Source organism: Dipteris shenzhenensis, chromosome 12 (genome assembly GCF_047967505.1).
Source record: "Dipteris shenzhenensis isolate YYH24624 ecotype China chromosome 12, Dip_SZ_1.0, whole genome shotgun sequence".
NCBI lineage: Eukaryota > Viridiplantae > Streptophyta > Polypodiopsida > Gleicheniales > Dipteridaceae > Dipteris > Dipteris shenzhenensis.
This window is the reverse complement of record NC_141607.1, coordinates 20952657-20972792: the sequence shown is the minus strand read 5'-3', so window position 1 is coordinate 20972792 and position 20136 is coordinate 20952657. Positions and strand designations below refer to the sequence as shown.

Below are 20136 nucleotides of genomic sequence, written 5' to 3'. Positions count from 1 at the left end.
CCAATGTCATTGCATAAATCACAAGGGTTGTGACAAGGTTTTCTCCATGCACTAAGCTCTCTAAGGCAAATAACGCAAGAACTCAGAGCCTCACTTGTCCAAAATTAGAGTAAAAATTATAGTGTGTAAACAAAAACTAATGTTAGCCAGTCTCAAGTTAAATCCCATAATCAAAACTGGAAGCATGTAGATCAACATAATGGTCCCGTCGGGTAGTAGAATAAACAAAGTTATGCCATTTTTCTTTCATACATACCAGTAAGGATCCAAGGGAGCTCATACGGGTGCATCCCAATGTGAGACGGTCAATGGGTGCCCAATGGGCCTCCTTTCAACTCATAGTGTGCTCAAAAAGGTACTTTCATGCTTTGGACTCCGGGCTACATCAATAGACATAAGTATGGCTCCAAGCATGAGACGCGATCAAAGCAAAAATTAGTAAAGCCATTGAGCTACTCCCGCTAAAAAAGGCAGACTAGAATCTGCTCTCACTGGATGAAAATCATGAGCATGAGGGATAAGGAAGAGTCGAGCAAACAAGCAAGAGCTGAGCAATCCATTTATTTCATTCTCCAAGTATTTAGCCAATAAATTATCACAGCCCATGGCAAGCTTCACGTCTGGTTCTCTAACAAGGTAGGGAAGGATTACTAGCAAGAGTTGATAGTCGAAGGCAAGCATAGAGAAAAGTGTGCTAGTAGCAATATATAGTTCTTCTAGTTCCCAAGTATGCTCTCGTCTAGTTCTTAGACATGGCGAACATAGGTCCATGAACATTATTTGACTGGAGCAAAAATGCATCACAGGTTGCAAAGGTTCCAAGTCTACCTTTGGGTAATCTCCAAGAACTACAAGAAGCTAAGGCTCTGCCAGGCTCTATTGAGTCGATTTCCACAATGCATCATTGGATTGTCACTCCCATTAAATACTTGTAGATAAGCCACTAGCCATTTCGATGGTGCAAGTGGAGTATTAGACGACTCCAAGCAGATTATGAACTGCAATGGAAAGTAAAAGAGCCAATTGAAACTAGTGTGGGTAGAGTCATAGCCAATTGAAAATTGTGTAGAAGCAAAAACAGATTGGTAGAATGAGACATGAAACCAGCTCATTGACTAAGGATCTATAGAAAGATCTGATGTGGTGGATGGGAAGCCAACAAAGAATTAGTAGATGAAGCCAACAAAGAACTGGTGGATGGGAATCCAAGAAAAAATAGGTGGATGAAGCAAAAGGCAAAGAGAGAGTGGGTGCAACATGTGGCAAATGGTAGAGAAGCCAAAAAAAGCAAATAGCCTAGGATAAACATGTGGACAACCCAAGAGATAAAACACATGGAAAAAATGAAATAAGAATTAGATAGATGATTGAAAGGGAAAAATGTGGTCCTTGAATGCCACCTCTTTCAAAAGTGCAAATTCACACAAAATGAAGTGCCAAGTACAAGATCTAGCATGAAATGTGGTACCTAATAACACATTGTCCTTACATGCATGACATGGAAACATGGCACTCTTTTTTTCACCTAGCTTGCCACCAAATTGCCCCTAGAAAAGAATTAAGAGAGATTTCATCTATGCCTTTGCAGATTGCATGATCAAATAGTATTTGTTCTATGCATTTGGATATTCTGAAAATAGGTGCAAATGTGAAGCAGCACAAACAAAGTCAACCTTACCCATTTGGAGCCATATGTGTACTTTATGACCATGGCCATCCTTTGAAGTCATCTCCTTATATTGTTGCATTATTCTTGCATCTACTATGTTACAATCCATGTCTTGAAGTTGTGGTGTGGAAGGCCTTGAAGAGAGCCATAGCATCTTCCCCCCCTTAAACATGAATGGTAGAGAGCTTCCCAATTATTTAATTCACTATTCCAAGTCCTTAAAGACCAAAGGAAATACATTTGCCACCATAAATAAGCACTCTAGCAAACCCAATGTTAAAGTTTTCAAATAAACTCATCAAAATCATGTTGTAAAGCAACTTACAATGTGATGGTACCATAGCTTGATTGATTGATTGATGGAGATAGCTGTGTAGACATTTCTCACCCTTGCGAGCCACCCTTTATTCCTAGGCTTAAGCTTCAAGATGAAGCCCTTCCACTCATGCAATTCCATCTCTCACTTTTGGGTATCTTAAGTGGCCCTTAGAAGATCCTCTCATGACTATCTAGTCATTCAAGTTGTAGGAGCATGGGGCATTCACCCAATATTGTTTTGGAGTTGTGGAACACATAACTAGCCACAACATTACATGGCTAAGTGGAGATGTACGTCACAATGCTTGGATGGTAATGAACAAGCAAATAAGGGATAGATGAAGCTTCATGTTTGGTTTTAAAGGGTAGCCCATGAGGACCAAACAATGCAAGGAGGGAATGTATAAGTGTGTGTGTGTGTGTGTGAACATACATACATACATACATTATATATATATATAGATAGATAGAGAGAGAGAGAGAGAGAGAGAGAGCTGGAGCAGTAGAGCCAGGGGGAGAGAAAGTAATAGGAATGGAGATACATCACAAGAGGAGAGTCTCCATAAAACCAAAATGAAACTCTAACATTGAAAGTGTGCACATAATTATTGAGAGGGTGTGTGCTAAGGGCACAACAGAAGATATAGGGATAAAGAAAGAGAAGGGGGTAGCTCCAAAGGGTGCGACTTGGAGGGAGTGGTAGTAGAAGAGCTAGTCTAAGAGGTGTTATACTTGTTGGTCATAGAGGATGGTATGTTGCAACTTCCCATTGTATGTTGGATGGTATGTTGGAAGGAGACACTAATTTAGGTGCTCTTACCAACAATGCAACCCTAATTTGGAGGGAGACACTAATGTTTGCTAGTATGTTGGAGAGAGACACTAATTTAGGTTAGCGTAATACACTAGGAATGGCAAAAGGTGAAGCAACCACTTGTACCTGGAACTCCTCCTCCATATAAGGAGACACTACTTTGGGTGCTCTTACCAACAATGCAACATATCCACATGACCCTTTCACTCCACTCCTTACCATCTCTTTGACTCCTACACATCCACTTTCCCACTCTCACATGACTCCACTTGCCCATTCCATCAACTCCAACCCTCGCCCCCTCCCACCTTGATTTTTTTTTGGGGCAATCGTCTCACTTGAGTGAGGGACTCTCCTTGCTGCACGAGCAGAGTCACACCACTTGCCTTTTGAGCAACCATGGCTTTGTGATCCTCTTACTTCACTCCTTACTCATGTCTTTGATCCCCCCGCAACCCCCCACAAAATCTAAACACTACCACTACCACCCCCACTTCCAATTCCATTTACTTCCACCCTCATCTCCACTCTCACCCCCATGTTTATGACCCTCTTAGTGAACCACTTGCACTCCTTGTCAACTCCCCCACTCATACTACCCCCTATACTAGGTGCTAACTCATTGCACTATACCATACAATTCCCTCACTTGTGAGGCATCTCAGTCAAAAGTATTTTTGAACATCATTATACTTCATGAGAAATTATCAGCATGGTGTTTGTGCATACTAAAATGGCATTATTAATTACTATACTACTTGACTATACAAAGGTGCTAGTATGCTTTATAGGGTCAATCATCCATGTTACTTTTATTTCTTTTTCCTTAGCACAGCAAATCAAGACAGGATCGGAAAGAGAAATACAATCGAGTATTATACAACATACAAGTGGCCTCACGTACCAACTACCAATTGAGGTATAAAATCAAACAAGTCTACTTTCTAAAAAGAATGATACTCATTGCTTCTTATTCCATATATAATTCATACGTTCCTCACTCAAAAATTTCATAGTTAATCAATTTCAATTCATTTACCAACCCATTTCATACATTCATCTGAAGAGTACAACTATATCTTCTAGCATGCAACCTATCTTTTGATGCGCCAAGAAGAATGTAGAGGCATCACACAAAAATTTGAGGGGGTAAGGTAAGACATGGCAAGCAAAGAGGAACTCTTGGCTCACTATTGGCACTCACCTTCAAGTGCTATACTCTCAGTTCCACACAATTTCTTTTTTATGCACTATATTTCATTCCCATATATGACCATATTAAACTCCATATTTTGTGCCCACACATAACCATACACACTATATGTTATGCCCACTCATAGCCATATACACTGTATGTTATGCCCACGCATAGCCCCAAAAAATCAAGCAATCCATTTGTCATGCAAAGTAGTAGGCATCACATGTAACTTATTGCCTACTCTTCCCACTCATGAGTCATAAATCCAACCATTTTTACCATGATCCTAATAACCTCTCCCTAAGTATATGTCCCTAAGTAAATGAAGCATTGGTACACTATTATTTTTGTCTAACGACTAATCTTATAAGGGAAGAAGCAATCTGATGCATTTCAATCCCATATGATCTACAAACCAAAATGAAAAACAACATCACAAGGTCCTCTTCCCAATGCACAGACAAGAGAGAAATCCATAATGCATTTCTTACCCTCTAATACAAAACCTAGTAAGAGAAGTAACCTTATGGCATATTGTGATGCCAAAAATTGATATTTTTTATTTGGCATTGGTATTGTTTTCTTCTATGTTTGATAAGAGTTTGAGTATCAAGTGATAGCCTAGCAGCTCTCACTTATTTCCATTTTCTAAGATATTGTATGGGATTGAGAGGATGAGTGGAATGGATCATTGTAAATACCATAGGTATGAATTATAAATACCTTGGTATAGGGTGAGAGTTATTTGTGTATGGGATATTATGGGGTTTTTAGAAAATAGGAAGAATGAGTCATATAAAGAGGTGGGCTCATGTCCATGTGTTCCAATAATATAAGAGAGGCCACATGCCAAGCGTGTGGAAGGCATGTGGAGGAGTGTGGAGTCAAGAGGATTCCTTCTAGAATTCCTATGTGGAATAAGGAGGATGTGGAGATATGGAAAAGAGAGGGTCCCTATGGGCTCCATGTAGAGAGACTCTTGACTTTCTCAATATTTTAAGAGTCTTGAGCATCCTTTGATGGGACACATGGCAAGAGTAGCCAAAAAGGACATGGATGGTGACATACGGGCTTATGTGATTGATGGGGAAAAGAATCTACAGGTAGCAATTGTAAATGGGTGAATGAGGGCGACAAAATCTCTATAAAAGGAGCCCTCCTCTCCCTTGTTCATCATATCTCCACCATTAGGCCTCATGTTGCTGTAGCTCTAGTCTCCTCAAGCCTCTTCCATGAGCTTTCTCTCCCTCTTGTAGATATTCTCTTATGTAGACTCTTGAGTCCATCTCTCTCTAGTTTATTCTCTCTCTATGAGTAGTCTTGGAGCTTCCGCTCCCTCTTGTACATATGAAACCTCTTCTTCTCCCTTGTGTTTGTAGTATTTTGAGTTGCATTGGAGTGGAGCCTCACTCTATTGACAATGAAGACCACTTCGTATTCGCTCTCTTGAGTCTCTCTTCCCTTTTCTTTCTTTCACTTCGTATTCGCTCTCTTGAGTCTCTCTTCCCTTTTCTTTCTTTCAAAGCCTTAAAAGTTCTTTCTCAATCAGTTATTACTTTAAAATTCCTTTCCTAACACAAATAGGTCCCCCCAAATTGAAAACAATTTAGAAATGTATTACTTATTGGAAAAGAAGTGGAAAGGTAAGGGGACGAGCGAATGCACATATGAGTAATAAGGCTTATGGGGCGATGCTCATAAGGTGCCTATACATGTCATGAATTTCCCACTTGAGAAGTTATCTAGCAAATCGAGAACACTATTTGACTACAAATTTGCATGTTTTTTTAAGGATCACTTCATCCAACTTGCAAAGGCTTTCCAATTAGACTTGGTATCCTCATTTGTTGATCCTCATTTGTTGGGTCATGCATATTCGAGGGTCTTTACTTGATCTTTTTCTGCAATGTTGCTAGCCTATGATTTTCCAAGGAATGAGCAAGTTTAAATGCCTTGTGACGAAATATTTGGGTCCAAAAGAGCATGCAAAGGAAATATCATTCCTTGTTCCCCCATAAGGCCAAATAATCCATGAAAAAATATACTTTAAGCATCCTAATGTTTACTAGAACATACGTTTCTCATAATGCAACTAAAGAGTCCTTTATAACCCCTATGATCTACTCCTTTTGCAACATCTTTATGTAGCTTAGTGGTAAGACCTCAGTGGGGGTAATACATGTTCTAAGCTCAATTCCCCCTTTGCATGGATTTTTAAAGCTATCTATTGTAGATTAGTTCTATTGAGTATTCCACATGAGGCTGAGTTATATGTTTGGAATAACTTGTTGACGTCAAGGGCCTTTATAATAGGTACATGGGAAGTATAGATGAGCAAACTAATGGAGGAATTAGCCAAGGGAAAGCTAATATCCACTAGGTAACCACCATGACAAAGACGCTTGAGTTTCCTATATGGTCTAATGCTAGCTAGTGCAAGACGTCATGGATTCATGGAAACTCTCTAGGGGTAAGCTTTATTATAGCCACATGTGCACCACTACATAGACATGCACACAAAAGTCAATATTTTGTGAGTATGTCATGTGAGATGTTACATTTTAATGGGTAACTAAGTTGGTGGACATTAATCTATTCATTTGCACAATAAATTAGAACACATATATACATTTGAAGTTATAACTCTCTCAATGCATGCTTTGTAGTGCCAACTTAATACTCCATGTTATATCACGTATTGAAACAACCATGTAGTACTTTTGTAAACATTGACCCACATTTTTAGATCATGATTTTCTTAAAAGGATGCAATATCCTCACCATTTGTCAGAGTCTACATGTAGGATTTCACCAAAAGCTTGTGGAAGTAGGACCATTCACATTCCCTCAATGAGAGCCAAAAAATTCAATGCCATTATGTTTATATAGATTATCATTAAAACATGAATGCTTTTATGAAACCCTTAGAATACAAAATTAAAATGATGCTATACCATGTACCTTTATCTACAACTAGGCCTGCTTCCAAACTCATAATCAAGAAGCAATCTAGCAATAATGGGGTGGGGGTGGTATATGGGACACTTATGGGTTGGCATGGACCAATCTCAAGTATCATTAGAAGGATGAGTGGTAGAAGGGATATGCTTTCCAATCAAGGTGTGAGAATGGTCTGTAAAGGACAATGGGGTCCCATGGAATAAGGGAGGATTGTGGCAACATACAATTCCTGGGGGATTCATGCTAAGATGACCTCTAGTTTGCATTACCCAACAAAGCTCATCTTTATCGAGATAAATATATGAACCAAATCGTAAGTGCAATATCACCTAACCATAGAGCTATCACCTCCCCCTTGTGTTGGAGGTCAAAGTAAAGATCCAAACCATGACTCAAGATTAGTAGACCTTCATGTTCCATACTATGAAAATCCCTTCCATGAAGGAAGCATTGAACTAGCTTGTTAGCTGTTAGCATTCTATTAGTAGGAATTCATTGTCTAGGTATTGATCTATGTGTCCTTGCACTAATGCCCATGTATATATATATCTCTAAGCTACGATAAAAGATAGGATCAATTGAGATCCTTCCAAAATATGTACTCATCCTTTCGTGGCCTTAGAACTATTATCCAAAAACCACTAATCCTATCTCAAGGACTCTACTAACTCATGGACAAGTCATTGGCCAAAGGGATGTAACCTTTCTGCAACATTCTCACAAATTGAATCTTCATTTGGCCTCCTTTCACTTTATATTACACTCACAATAATTCTATTTTAGAGTTTCTTTTAAATATTTTATTTAGAATCTTTTCGAATTCATATCAAATGTAGACCAAAATCTTAGATTTTATATGGAATCTTTTAGAATTCATATCAAATGTAGACCAAAATCTACATCTCTATCAATTCTCTAAGAAACACTAAACTATCTCTATCTTCAAGGCTTTTCTTATGTATATACTAAGTGCATGAACGATGGATTTTGTAATGTGCATGAAAAGGAATGGATTTTGTAAGGTGCATTATTAATATTCTTTATTATAAGAAAAGATTTGCAATTTTATGGGAATATCTTTAAATAGTTCCCAATTCTTAAAGTCCTAAAATATTGACATATAATTGCATGAAAGGTGGGGGGTGAGGTGGAGGAGAAGGAATGTTGGATTAGAGGAGATGTTTGAGATAACATTTTCAAGCTCAAGCCTATGAAATGAGGTTTATAGAGGAGAGCTAGAGTCACAAGATGTGTTGACAAAGCGTCATAAAAGACAAACCCTGTGAATAAAAGTGCCAAACCTTGGGAATAGAAGTGCTTCCAATCTCTAAATGAATCCCTTAAAGGCTCAATTTAGCCAACTCAAATGTGTGTTTCTAAGGGACTCAAGAGGTCTTTTTTTTTTGTCTCTAAGTAACTCAATAGGTTTACATTTTTTTTGAGTTTCTATAGTTACAATGTGTTGGTTTTGTTGGTTGGCTTCATTTACACGTAGTCCCTATGGGCCCAACCTATAGGTGCATGAGAATTGTTAAAGTGTTACGTCAGCCGTTTGGTGTGGTTATGGTGAAGCGAGAAACCAAAGGCCTCGACAGTGCTTGCATCAATATGGAGTGCATGGTTAAGGCCCAAAGGGCAGAAAGATACTAAGGTCCTTTATGGACATGTGGCACTCAGGTGGGCTCCAAGTGGCAAGCATTGGTGGGTTCAGGGGAGATTTCTAGAGACAAGCTCTAGAAAGGAAGCAAAGGGAGGGAACTCTAGGGGGGTTCACATACGGAAGGGAGAGAGCACTCTAGGAATCATGGCTGGGCGGAGAATTAAGAGTATCAACCATGTGCATGATCTCGAATATCTGGGTATGAAGTACCTTGTTAATACAACGACATACAAATTTTTGAACATAAAACTAGGGTAGAGAAGTTATTCTTACAATTGGAATTCAACAAACTATTATACAGTGTAAAACAAGACTTTATTGAGCATAAAGACTGTGTTCTCAAATGTGGCATTTGTTTCTCAGTGGCATGTTCTAAAAGTAGCCACTAAGTCTTTACATTGAAATGATGCCTCTCCTCCACATTGGATCTTCAAGGCTTAAAAGTAATAATTCATCCAGTTTAATCTTCAAAGCTTAAAAGTACTAATAATTTCACGTAGTTTGATGCTTATTCTAAAAATTTATTTGGAAAGTTGGGCATGTCTTTATCCCTTTCGTAATGATATATAGGATGGTGGTTTCATTCTTGTGTATACATGATTGTGCATGATTATCTTTCAAAAGTAAGCCTTTTAGAATGTTTGTTGTGTAGTTTTGTCAAAGGGAGAATTCCACAAACAAAGTTCATAGATTTTGTGCATGTTGGAAAGATACACCTACCAGATGCACTACGGCACACTGTCTTGCCTCCTAGAAAATGGGAAAACAAGAAAAGCGCAACTATGATTAAAAAGCATGTCTTGCTATCATGATTTTTCTAACATTATTAGGCATTGACAAAGTCCATTCGAGAGCGACATTGAAGTATATTTCTCTCGATACTTTTGTGATTTGTGATTTTGGAATTCCAAAATACTTTTGTAGACTTACCAACTAGAAGTTTATACTTATAATTTTGATATTTCTTCACTAAACTATGATTGTCTCAATGACCATTTTACGAAGAAGATCCATTTAGATCTTTTTTAAGAAGAGGATTTTGAATGGATGAATTTCACTTCTTTTAACTCTTGTCCTCTTTGTAAATGATGTTTCTTCACCTCTTATGTAGTAACATCACTAAACATGGCCTATGTTTATCAAATGACCCCTTCCCCATAAAAGGAGGTTAGATAATCTAATCATTTGTGCTAATAGCACATTCATGCATTACTGAAACATACCGCCCTCATTTGCAAAGTGTCTACAATGTTTCCACCATTTCTCCAAAAATAGCGCCTTCACTTCTGGAGTTGAAATGAGCTCTTGAATTCGGTTGAGGGTAGTTATGATTATAAGGAAGCTAGGAATATAGGAGAGCTTCTCAATCAGCTTGAATTGTCCTTGTGGATTTTGTTAGGAAGGTTCTTGGGACGTGGGGATCACAACACTTGCATAGCCAACCATTTTCGATTGTTTGTTGCACAAGTATGGTTCAAGAGGGAATATGCTCGAATGGATTGAGAGAGTTGGAGTTTAAAAGAAAAAGAAAACCCACCCCGCTCCCCATGCTCTTGCTTACCCCTATCGAGGGGCACCTTGCCTTGATTGTCGGGTAGTTGGCGGGCCAAGGCCCACAGTGAGAATGCACCCACCTGTTTTGACCAAACCAAGAGAGATATAGAGTTGAGATGAGAAGAGTACATTTATCAAAGAGAGATTGAGAGAGAAAGAGAGAGAGTTTTCACCAAAAGTGAGAGTGTGTGAGAGAGAGAGAGAGAGACCTTATCAGCTAAATCCGGATGAGAGAGAGAGAGATCTTTGTGAGTGAAGTGGTGGTGTTGTCTCTCTAGAAGATTGCTTACCTTAGTAGTGGGTAAATCGGGATCTAAATTGAGACGGAGCGAGAGGGGCTAATTGCGAGTGTCTTGTGAGGAGGAGAGAGCGATGCATTTCATGCATAAGTGGGAGTGTGTGGGGAGCGAGAGGGGACTCGGGAGAGCGAGGAAAACGGGTTGTTGTAGAAGCGATGCAACTCGCATTGCTCGTGCTCGTACAAATGGTTAGCGCTAACGATGCAAGAAAGAGGGGGCTTGACTTTTTGGGGACGGTTGCGATGGTAGAGGAAAGGAGGGGCAAGGATAAGGAGACATGGAAGAAATGCGAGAGGAAGAGTGAGAGGAGGAGCGAAAGCGAGAAGCAGATGGAGAAGGGTGAGGGGGAAGGGGAAGGAAGGGTGGTGAAGGAAGAGTGAGGGAGGTGGAGACGAAGGGGAGGAAGGGAGCAGCACGAGAGAGAGAGGATATAACCAACGATTTTGGGAGGGGGGAAGTGAGCAAAGGAGAGAAAGAAAGTGAGGAAAGAGTTTGAGAAGGTGACGAAGGGTTGGGGTCATGGGGAAGACGAAGGGGTGGTCGTCACGGGTGACGGGAAGGGCCGTATTTACATAACAATATGAGAGAGAGAGAGAGAGAGAGCGGGGCAACATATGAACCATCAATGGAGATGGAGCTTTCAGACAAGTGACTACGGCAGGGAGAGGCAGAGAGGCAGGGCATGTGGAAGAGCAAGGTGAGCAGAGAGAGAGAGAGAGAGAGAGAGAGAGAGAGAGACAGAGCAAGAAGCAAGCTGGAAAAAGACTAGAAAAGCTCAATTACAGAGTGAGAAGCAGAGCTGGAAAAAGACTAGAAATGCTCAATGACACAGAGCGAGAAACAGAACTGAAAAAAGCCTAGAAGAGTTCAATGATGAGAGCTTAGAAGAGTACAGGAAAAAAAGAGAGACACACAAAGAAGGAAATGTGTGGATCTGGCTGTTTGTAGCTGCTGCTAGCTTCATCCTTTCTCTCTCTCTCTCTCTCTCTCTCTCTCTCTTTGTGTATCCCCTTCTGCTGCTAGCTTTTCATCCTCTCTCTCTCTCTCTCTCTGTGCACACACTCACCTCCATAGCCATATTCCCTTCTACCTCTTTAAGCTCTTCCTCCTCCTCCTCCTCCTCCTCCTCTTTGCCTTCCCTTAGCCATATCCCCTTCTTCTTCACCTCCATCGCCATATCCCCTCCCTCCTCCTCACCTCCATCGCCATATCCCCTCCTCCCTCTCCCCCCCCCCCCCCCCTCCCCCACCCCTTCCATCCTTCCCCATCTCCCCTTCCCTTGCTCTCCATGCTCCTCCCTCCCCCTCCTCTCCCCTCCTGATCTTACCCTCCTTCCTTACCCCCCCCCGCTTGTCACCCCCTCCCTCCTGCTCCTCCCAGTTGACGTTTTGAAAGTCGACCTCGTGTTCAGTCAAGTTGGGGCAACACGGCTTTGAAAATTGAGTCTTCGGCCCCTCTGCGCGAGTGTGCACATGTTAGGAAAGTTCGCAACTTCTTTCTGCTGTTGAGTGATCCTTCTTTGCACGGTGGTAGGGGCGCCACCCCGGCCGAGGGTGGGCGTCCGTCAGATCTCACGTACTTAGCCGGGGGAGGTTGCTTTCCCTCCTTGCCCACTTTCCCGGTCACCCTTTTCAGGGGGAGGCTGAAAGTGTTCATCCGTGGCGGTGAAAAACATGCTTACTATAAAGAGGATTCCGACAATTGTTTCTATCTACCAAGATGTGGTAGAACAACCTGGTTGCGGGAGGAACTGCCTTGGCCCTTGTTGCATTCCTGGTAAGCTCTATGCTCTTCAGCTTCTCTTGAACTTTTTAATGTAGATTTACCAAGGGCCGTTTCCTTTCCTTTTTTCTTTCTGTATTACAGCTCCATTTGAAATGAAAAGACTTGCCTTTGAAGACCCGATTGATTGCTCACCACTTTCATGAACAGTCAATAGTCCTTTCAAATGGTTCTGTAAAGTTATTTGTAAAGAAACGGAGTGGGTAGTACGCCATGCATACGTCTCCTCTAGAGTGCTTCTGCATGACTCACGCGCTTCTCACATTAACGATGGTGCCTTTATTTTTACTATATGAAACTTGCAGACACAAGTGCATATTGCTCTCCACACATTCAGGATTATTTTTTAAAGCAGGAGAACATGGCTCTTAGCTTACAATAGCTGCACGCATTTGAAATAAACTTGTAGTAACTGGAGTCACTCCCAACAATATTACATATTCTGTGACTACCTTTTTATATGCCTTCTTTATTGTCAATCAAGATAGGATGGGAATTTTAGTTACAACGCTAGAGAGGGCTGAACATGCTACAATTGCAAGGTGATGATCTTTGTTTCTTGGGTTTTAATAGCCACAGTAATATCAAAGGGGCGACTTACTGTGGTCATTGCTCACGTGTAATGTGTAATGCACTGTATCCAACATTCTTTTTTGAAGAGCATTCTGTGGCTTTTACAGGGGCTAAGTTACCAGTCTACACATTTTATCGAGAGAATGCATTAAAAGTACAAGATACAATTGGTGTGAGAACCAGTGCAGATAGTGATAGTGACAGTTCTGATGGTGATTACGGTTCTTTCCTTGATTCACTTATCCTTGCACAGGTGCGGCTATACCTTTTCCATCCTGTCAAGCGAATGATACAGAGGGGCGTTTGGTGTTGAAAATTTTGGTTTTTGTCTGACAATTGTTTGATTTGCTTGTGATTAGTGGGAAGAACGATCGACACGTGGTCTCTTCCGGTATGACGTCACTGCATGTGAAACAAGGGTGAGATTGGTTTCTGTGGGTGGTTATTATCTTAACAGGTATTCTGAGTGTTGAATAGGTGATAGTCACACTTTGTTTGAACAAGTGCGGTTGTTATGGTCTGAAGGTGCTCCCGGGGGAGTTTGGGTTCATTGCTCAGCTAAATGAGGGAAGGCACTTGAAGAAACGCCCTACAGAGTTCCGAGTTGACCAGGTTCTCCAAGCATTCGATCCGAAGAAGTTCAATTTCTCCAAAGTGGGTCAGGAAGAGGTCCTCTTTTGTTTTGAAGAGAGCAAGGATGGAAGCCATGGCTATTGTGAGAAAATGATTATAGGGGGTAGCCCAAATGTGATTGCCATAAATGTGAGTAACATGCTTTTTCTGTGCATACCAACACAGTTCTACCCTCCTAAGTTACTTGCCCAAAATAATGCCAAAGTTACGGCTTTCTTACAGGTGAGCCCTATTGAATATGGCCATGTGCTACTAGTTCCAAAAGTACTCGATCTCAAACCCCAACAAATTGATGAAGCAAGTTTTCGTCTTGCTGTATACCTGGCAGCGGAAGCCCAGAATCCCAGCTTCCGTGTTGGTTATAATAGCCTTGGAGCTTTTGCAACAATCAATCACCTTCATTTTCAGGTAGATTTTTCTCTGTCGTCTTAGCTTTTGAGTGAATTTCTTTTCTCACTGTAAATGCAGTAATGCCAATGTGGGGTTTGTGTAGGCTTACTATCTTGCTGTTCCCTTTCCTGTGGAGCGAGCTGCGGTGACCAAGATAGCGAATAACAAGAAGAAAGGAGTGAAAATCTTTGAACTGGCAAATTATGCAGTAAAAGGCTTGCTATATGAGGGTGTTGGGGATCTGTATGAGTTAGCAGGTTCTGTTGCCAGAGGGTGCATTGTCTTACAAGAACGCAATATTCCTTTCAATGTTCTCATCGCCGATTGTGGCCGACGCATCTTTCTGTTTCCACAGGTATTGGTCTATCTGTCGGCATATCCTGACAGAATGAAATATGTTCTTTTATTGAGATTGCTATTGATAAGTAGTTCAGATGTTTCTGTTACTAAGCTTGATTTTGAAGAAAAAGGGCCAGATAGTATGTTATTGTTATAATTAATATTTTTGCTTCATTCATCATTTTTCAAAATCTGGCAGTGCTTTGCGGAGAAACAGGCATTGGGCCTGGTGGATCAAGAGATTCTAGAGACACAGGTCAACCCAGCGGTATGGGAAATTAGCGGACACATTGTGCTGAAACAGAAGCAAGATTATGAATCAGCCACTGAAGAATATGCATGGAGGCTGCTGGCAGAAGTTTCACTCTCGGAAGAGCGTTTTGCTCTTGTAAGGCAGTTGTGCATAGAGGCTGCCTGGAAAGAAGGGGAAGTGACATCATCGGAGTCTGTTACATTCAAAATGGATGAAGCTATTCTGAATGCTGACTCACCTGCTGAACAGATGATAAAATGTGCGGCAAAGAGTGGCAATGGTAGTTCCACGCAGTCCAAGAATCATGTGGAGATTTTGCATAATCCCTGCAATGAGGAGTGTCAGGTGTGAGAGCACATCCAATTCTGAAATCTTGCATTAGCTGTAGCAGCAGTACAGCTTTTGGACAACCTTTGATATATTACTGTATAACATCATAAGTTATATGTATTATATATGCTTCAGAATTATTCTGAGGTATTGACTATGAATTAGACATGTATAATGTCAATTCTGAGGAATTGACTATAAAGTAGGCATGCATAATGTCGTACCAGTTAGAATTTTGCGGATGGATGATATTTTGGAATATTTGTAGAAATTGTATTGCACAGGCTTATTAAAATGGAATACTACAGTAACAAGCTTGTATAGTTTTATTGTCTTTTTAAACAGATTTCATCAAGCACCACTGCGGGCATTGCCTGCGAAGGCTTAATATCAACATTTACCTCTGTTCGTGAGTATCTTGTTGAAGGGATTGACAGGTGTTGTAACTACTTTAATACTAAAAGAAATACTAAACACTTGATGTAGCCCCATACATTGCCCACCAGATCTTTTCTTGCTGCACAGCTAAACATCAACAAAAGTATCAGGCATTGGGCACTAACCTTTTTTCAATTTGGGAAAGGGAGGGGGAGGAAGATTGGGTTGGGGGGGGGGGGAGAGGGGGGGTAGAGAGAGAGAGAGAGGGAGACAGGGGAGGGAGGGTAGAAAGCATGTTTGGTGTTGTCAAAGCTGGATGCATTTTAATGAAGGCAGTGTGTTGTTCTCTCGAAAGTTTTACTGTAGTGAAAGTCTAACCTTCTCTTCGTATCCTTATCCACTTCTCCTAAAGTCATTTTTCAACCCTTTTTTGAATTTGATACCTCTTCTCCTAAAGTCCTAAATGCAGAAAGTGGTCTCAAACTTGAACTATTTTGTGAAAGTCAGTGCATATAACGCTTGGCTAAGCCAAGAGTGTTGCCCATGAGTGGGCCAAACACAAGAAACATGCTAGAAATGCCTAACACACACCCATGTATGCAGGGAGAAGATAAGATTGGCATTTTGAGTCATCTCATGCATTTTGAATAAGATGTAGCATAAAAGTGACATTTTGAGTCTTCTCATGCATTTTGAATAGGATGAAGAATCTCTAGCCATAGTGGGGTCAGATGCCTCCTTAGCATTGTATTTCCTGAAAACTTGAGTTAAAACTTTGATTTTGAGTGAAATTGCTAATTTTTTCAAGAAGATTATCCTTGACAACTAGAAGATGTTGTGCAAATTCATCAAAAGTTATTGCAAGGCTGGGAGGAACTTGTCGGGAGCAAATCTTGAGGCAAAGAATTTGCCAAAAAGAGCAACTTTTTGACCATAGTTATTTTGATTCACCTTCACATTTTTTGATAAATAGACAAATGTTGCACAAAACATGCATAAAGGGTGTAGCAAAGGCTAAGGGATGGCCGTGGAGGAAGAAGTCTTCAAATTTAGCATAAGTTGACAAAAGTAGACTTTAAAAAGCTTGAAGAAAAGAAATAGTGCACAAAATGCATTTTGGGATTAGAATTTACTTCATAGGGCTTGGGTGAAAGGAGACGAAGAAACCTATCATCATGCCAAAAACTTTTGCTTCAGCAAACTCTTAGATTTATGAGAACTTGAGTTCATTTGCCTTAAATTCACACTAAAAAGTTATAGATTTGTTGAAAAAATAATCTAGATTTAGTGTCACATTGCATCCCTTTGCCTAGACATGCATCATAGTGAGGGGAAGGCATCCAAAAGATATATCATGGCCTCACATGAGCAAAGTTGGTAAACCCTAAAAATTAGGATGAACTCCAATTAAAAAAGCCCCAAAGGTGGATTTTCATCCACCAAAAAACATATATGTGCTTCCTAGTTCATCTATTCTACTCCTTGAGTGCTTGCTAGTTCATCTATTCTACTCCATGGTGTCATTTTAGTGCACAAGGGCACTAACAACCTAAAGATCTCTCATGGCTTACCCACATGATGACACACGTCACACTTTCACACACAAGCCTTGCAACCCCAAAACATGTGAGGCTATGGAAAGCCTATCAATAACACCTTTCAACTTATAGAGCCAAGCTATTAAAATGGGTTCCACACACATCATAATGGTAGCCATCACAACTACTATATTATAAAACGGGGTAGAACCAAATCTTGATATAATTTATAAAGCATAACTCTAATTCAAGTTTATGACACAAACTCCTTTACAAATTTCCAATATTGGGCTCGAATAATGCCCTAGAAAGTGTCCCTCATTCAAATATCCTACAATCCCAAAGTACCAATTAGGCATTCATCAACTAAAACAAAGAGGCATAAGGAAAATCATCAAATACATCCCTTTCTTCATCTTTATCATCCTTAATATGTGGTATGTCTTCAACTTAGAAGTGCCTTTCCAAGCTTCAACACCACTCTAAACTAAAAGACAGCATCATGTAATCCTTCCTATTAAATCTAGCTTTAAGGTTAACCAAGGGCTCCTCTTTCCATGGTGGATAATGCGGTTTTTTTGCTATCAGTTGTCAACTTCCATAGTAGATTGGATGTGCAAATCCCAGGAAATTAGGTTGGCGTAATAAACTAGTAATAGAAAAAGTTCAAGCATCCATCTATACATGGAACTACTACTCCCTATAAGGAGACAATAATTTGGGTGCTCTTACCAACAATGCCCTACGAAAGAACCTAGTAAAATGCATTCTCACACTCATAATCCCAATTGATATTAGCTCCATTTTCGAAGAGCTTTGTCAAGGGTTGCATCAAACCTCACCAATTTCTCTAAAAGCCCCACATGGCCAAGCAAATAATGTAACCCAACAACACTTAAAGCCTCAAGGGACTTCATGTAGTCCTAAGATCTTGACCAATTTTCTAATATCTATAGTTAGCCCATTCCTTGACACCACATGGCCTAGTAATAAGCCATAAGTTACTATGAATACACACTTCTTAGGATTCAAGGCACTATGGAACTCTTCTAATATTGTAAATGAGTGCGTTTGGCACTATTTATGTAGAAACCATCTAAAAACAATGTCCATGAGATCCCTCAGTATAACCTTGGAATGTGGTGGTGACTAATACCTATAGTTACCCCCTTGACACCATGTAGCATAGTAATAAGCCATAAGGTACTGTGATACACTTCTTAGGGTTCAAGGCAATATGGAACTCATGGCATTGTTCCAAATATTTTCTTAAATATTGTAAATGAGGTACTATTTATGTAGAAATCATCTTTAAAAACTTCCATGAATCCCTTGTTAATCTTGAAATCATTTAATCTTGAAACTATTTATGTAGAAATCATCTCAAAATAGCTCCATGATATCCCTCATGTAATCTTGGAATGTGGTGGTGACTACTCTGGCTAGAAGGTGGGTGGAGCATTGCTCATCCCAAATGGATACCCTTACATGCATAGATACCCCATTCTATAGCAAATGTACCCTTGGGTTGATCATGTGGGTGTATACTCACTTGATTACACAACATCTATGAAAGAGTATAACTCCTTTATGGCTCCATTATCAAACACAATGTCTATAAATGGGTAATGGGTGAAGATTGCATAAAACTGACCCACACATTGGTGAATAGGATCTTGGATCCTTGGAGGGAAACATCCACAACCCATAATGAACCTATGACCATACATTTTAGAAGCCAAAATTCTATCTCATGACTCTCAATCCAGACAAAATGCATACCCTTCTTTGTAAGAGAAAGAAAAGGAAAGCAAATTTCTACATAATGGAAAGCATGTTTTCTATTACAATTGGCTAAGCCAGGAAAATCCTTAATTCTATTACATGTTTTCTCTTACAATTGTAATAGAAAACATGTGTTCTATTACAATTGGCTAAGCCAAGGAGACTCCTTAATTCATTGATATTGGCTAGAGTTGGCCATTCAAGTTTACCATGTCTTCATCAATGTTGATGCCATCATAAGAGAGAACAAAATTGAAATACTTCAAGGAAGTTATGAGAAAACAAAGCTTTTGCAAATTAATGTAGAACTAATGTCTAGAGACAATGCAAATACCTTGTCCAAATGTCAAAGATGATCTTCATGACTTTTGGAGTAGATGAGGATTTCATAAAGGTGAAAAATCACGAACTTTTCTGGATAAGCCCTAAAGAGATTTGTCATAACCCTCATGAATGTCACAGGACATTAGCTGGACAAAATGGCATGACCAACAATTCATATAAATATGTTTTCCAAGCGTGTCCTTATTTGATTCTAATTTGATGATACCAGGACTTGAGACCCACCTTTGAGAAGATGATGGAACCTTGCAATTGATCCAAGGTTTCTAAACTTCTAGGGAAAGGATACCGGTCTCGATAGTAAGCTTGTTCAGTGCCCTATAGGACTTATCTTTCTTGGAAACAAGATTAACTAGGGCTGCACAAGGAGATGAGGATGGATGAATGAAGACTTGAGAGAAATTTTTTAAGTTGTCTTTTAATCTCTTCACTTTCAAAAGGGCTAGACTTGTAGAGGTCTATGGGGGGAGATAATCTTCAGATGAGATCAATGACATATTCATTAGCTCTATGAGAAGGGGAAAATGTAGGAGCTTGCATCAAAAGAGAGGATATTTGGAGAGGAGCTTCTAAACTCGATAGGAAAGATAAGGGGCTAAAGGGGCATCTTTGAGAAAGATGATGGAGAAATAACCAGCCCTCTTCATGGGCTTCCAACAATGATGGGCTCAAGTAAGAAAATTGTGGATAGAACATGTTGGAGGTAGGCAATAAAGAGAGAAGAAAAATGTGAGCGAACCCATAGAAGTGAGTGAGATTAAAACAAAAAGTGAGCGAGCAAGCCCCTTGTTTTAAAAATGCTTGAAATTTTGATTGTAATCAAATGTACTCTGCGCCTCACACCCCCAACCCCTCCCAAGAAGCGCCATGTGCCCCCCCCACCCCCCCTTCTGCCTTTTCCCATGTTTAGTTTTCTTTTCATTAACCTTTTATTTAGTTAATTTTTTTAAAATATAACTTTAACTATTCTAAGTCTATTCTAAATTTACTTTTCTTTAAATTTTTTCATTTAATTTGGCTTTTAAAAATAGTACTTAAATATAAGTTTAATTTTTTGTTAGATTTAAAGATTAATTTATTTAAAAATTCTAAAATTGAAATACATTTAATTATTTTAAAAATGTATATTATAGCTTTTAAAAAATAATTTAAATGCCCTTTTGGTGTGCACCATCCCCTCCTTTTTGCCTCCACTTCTCACCATGCCCCTAATTGCCTCTCCTCCTCTCCCCCTCATCCTCCCCTTCCCCTCCTTTTGGATCCCCTCATAACCACCACCCTCCACCACGCTCCTTGCCACAATAATTAAAGTGAAATTTC

General features: G+C 39.9%; 1 protein-coding gene across 1 annotated transcript; it reads left to right on the top strand.

Annotated features, from left to right (window-relative positions):
• Window positions 1–11486: 11486 nt before the first annotated feature.
• Window positions 11487–15199, top strand: LOC147895968 (GDP-L-galactose phosphorylase 1-like). The gene is made up of 7 exons (XM_087382343.1): window positions 11487–12249; window positions 12936–13081; window positions 13188–13247; window positions 13354–13590; window positions 13684–13869; window positions 13955–14206; window positions 14390–15199. Exons 1-7 carry the CDS (start codon window positions 12147–12149, stop codon window positions 14792–14794), a joined length of 1389 nt encoding a protein of 462 aa, XP_087238469.1. The 5' UTR covers window positions 11487–12146; the 3' UTR covers window positions 14795–15199.
• The last annotated feature ends 4937 nt before the right edge of the window (window positions 15200–20136 follow it).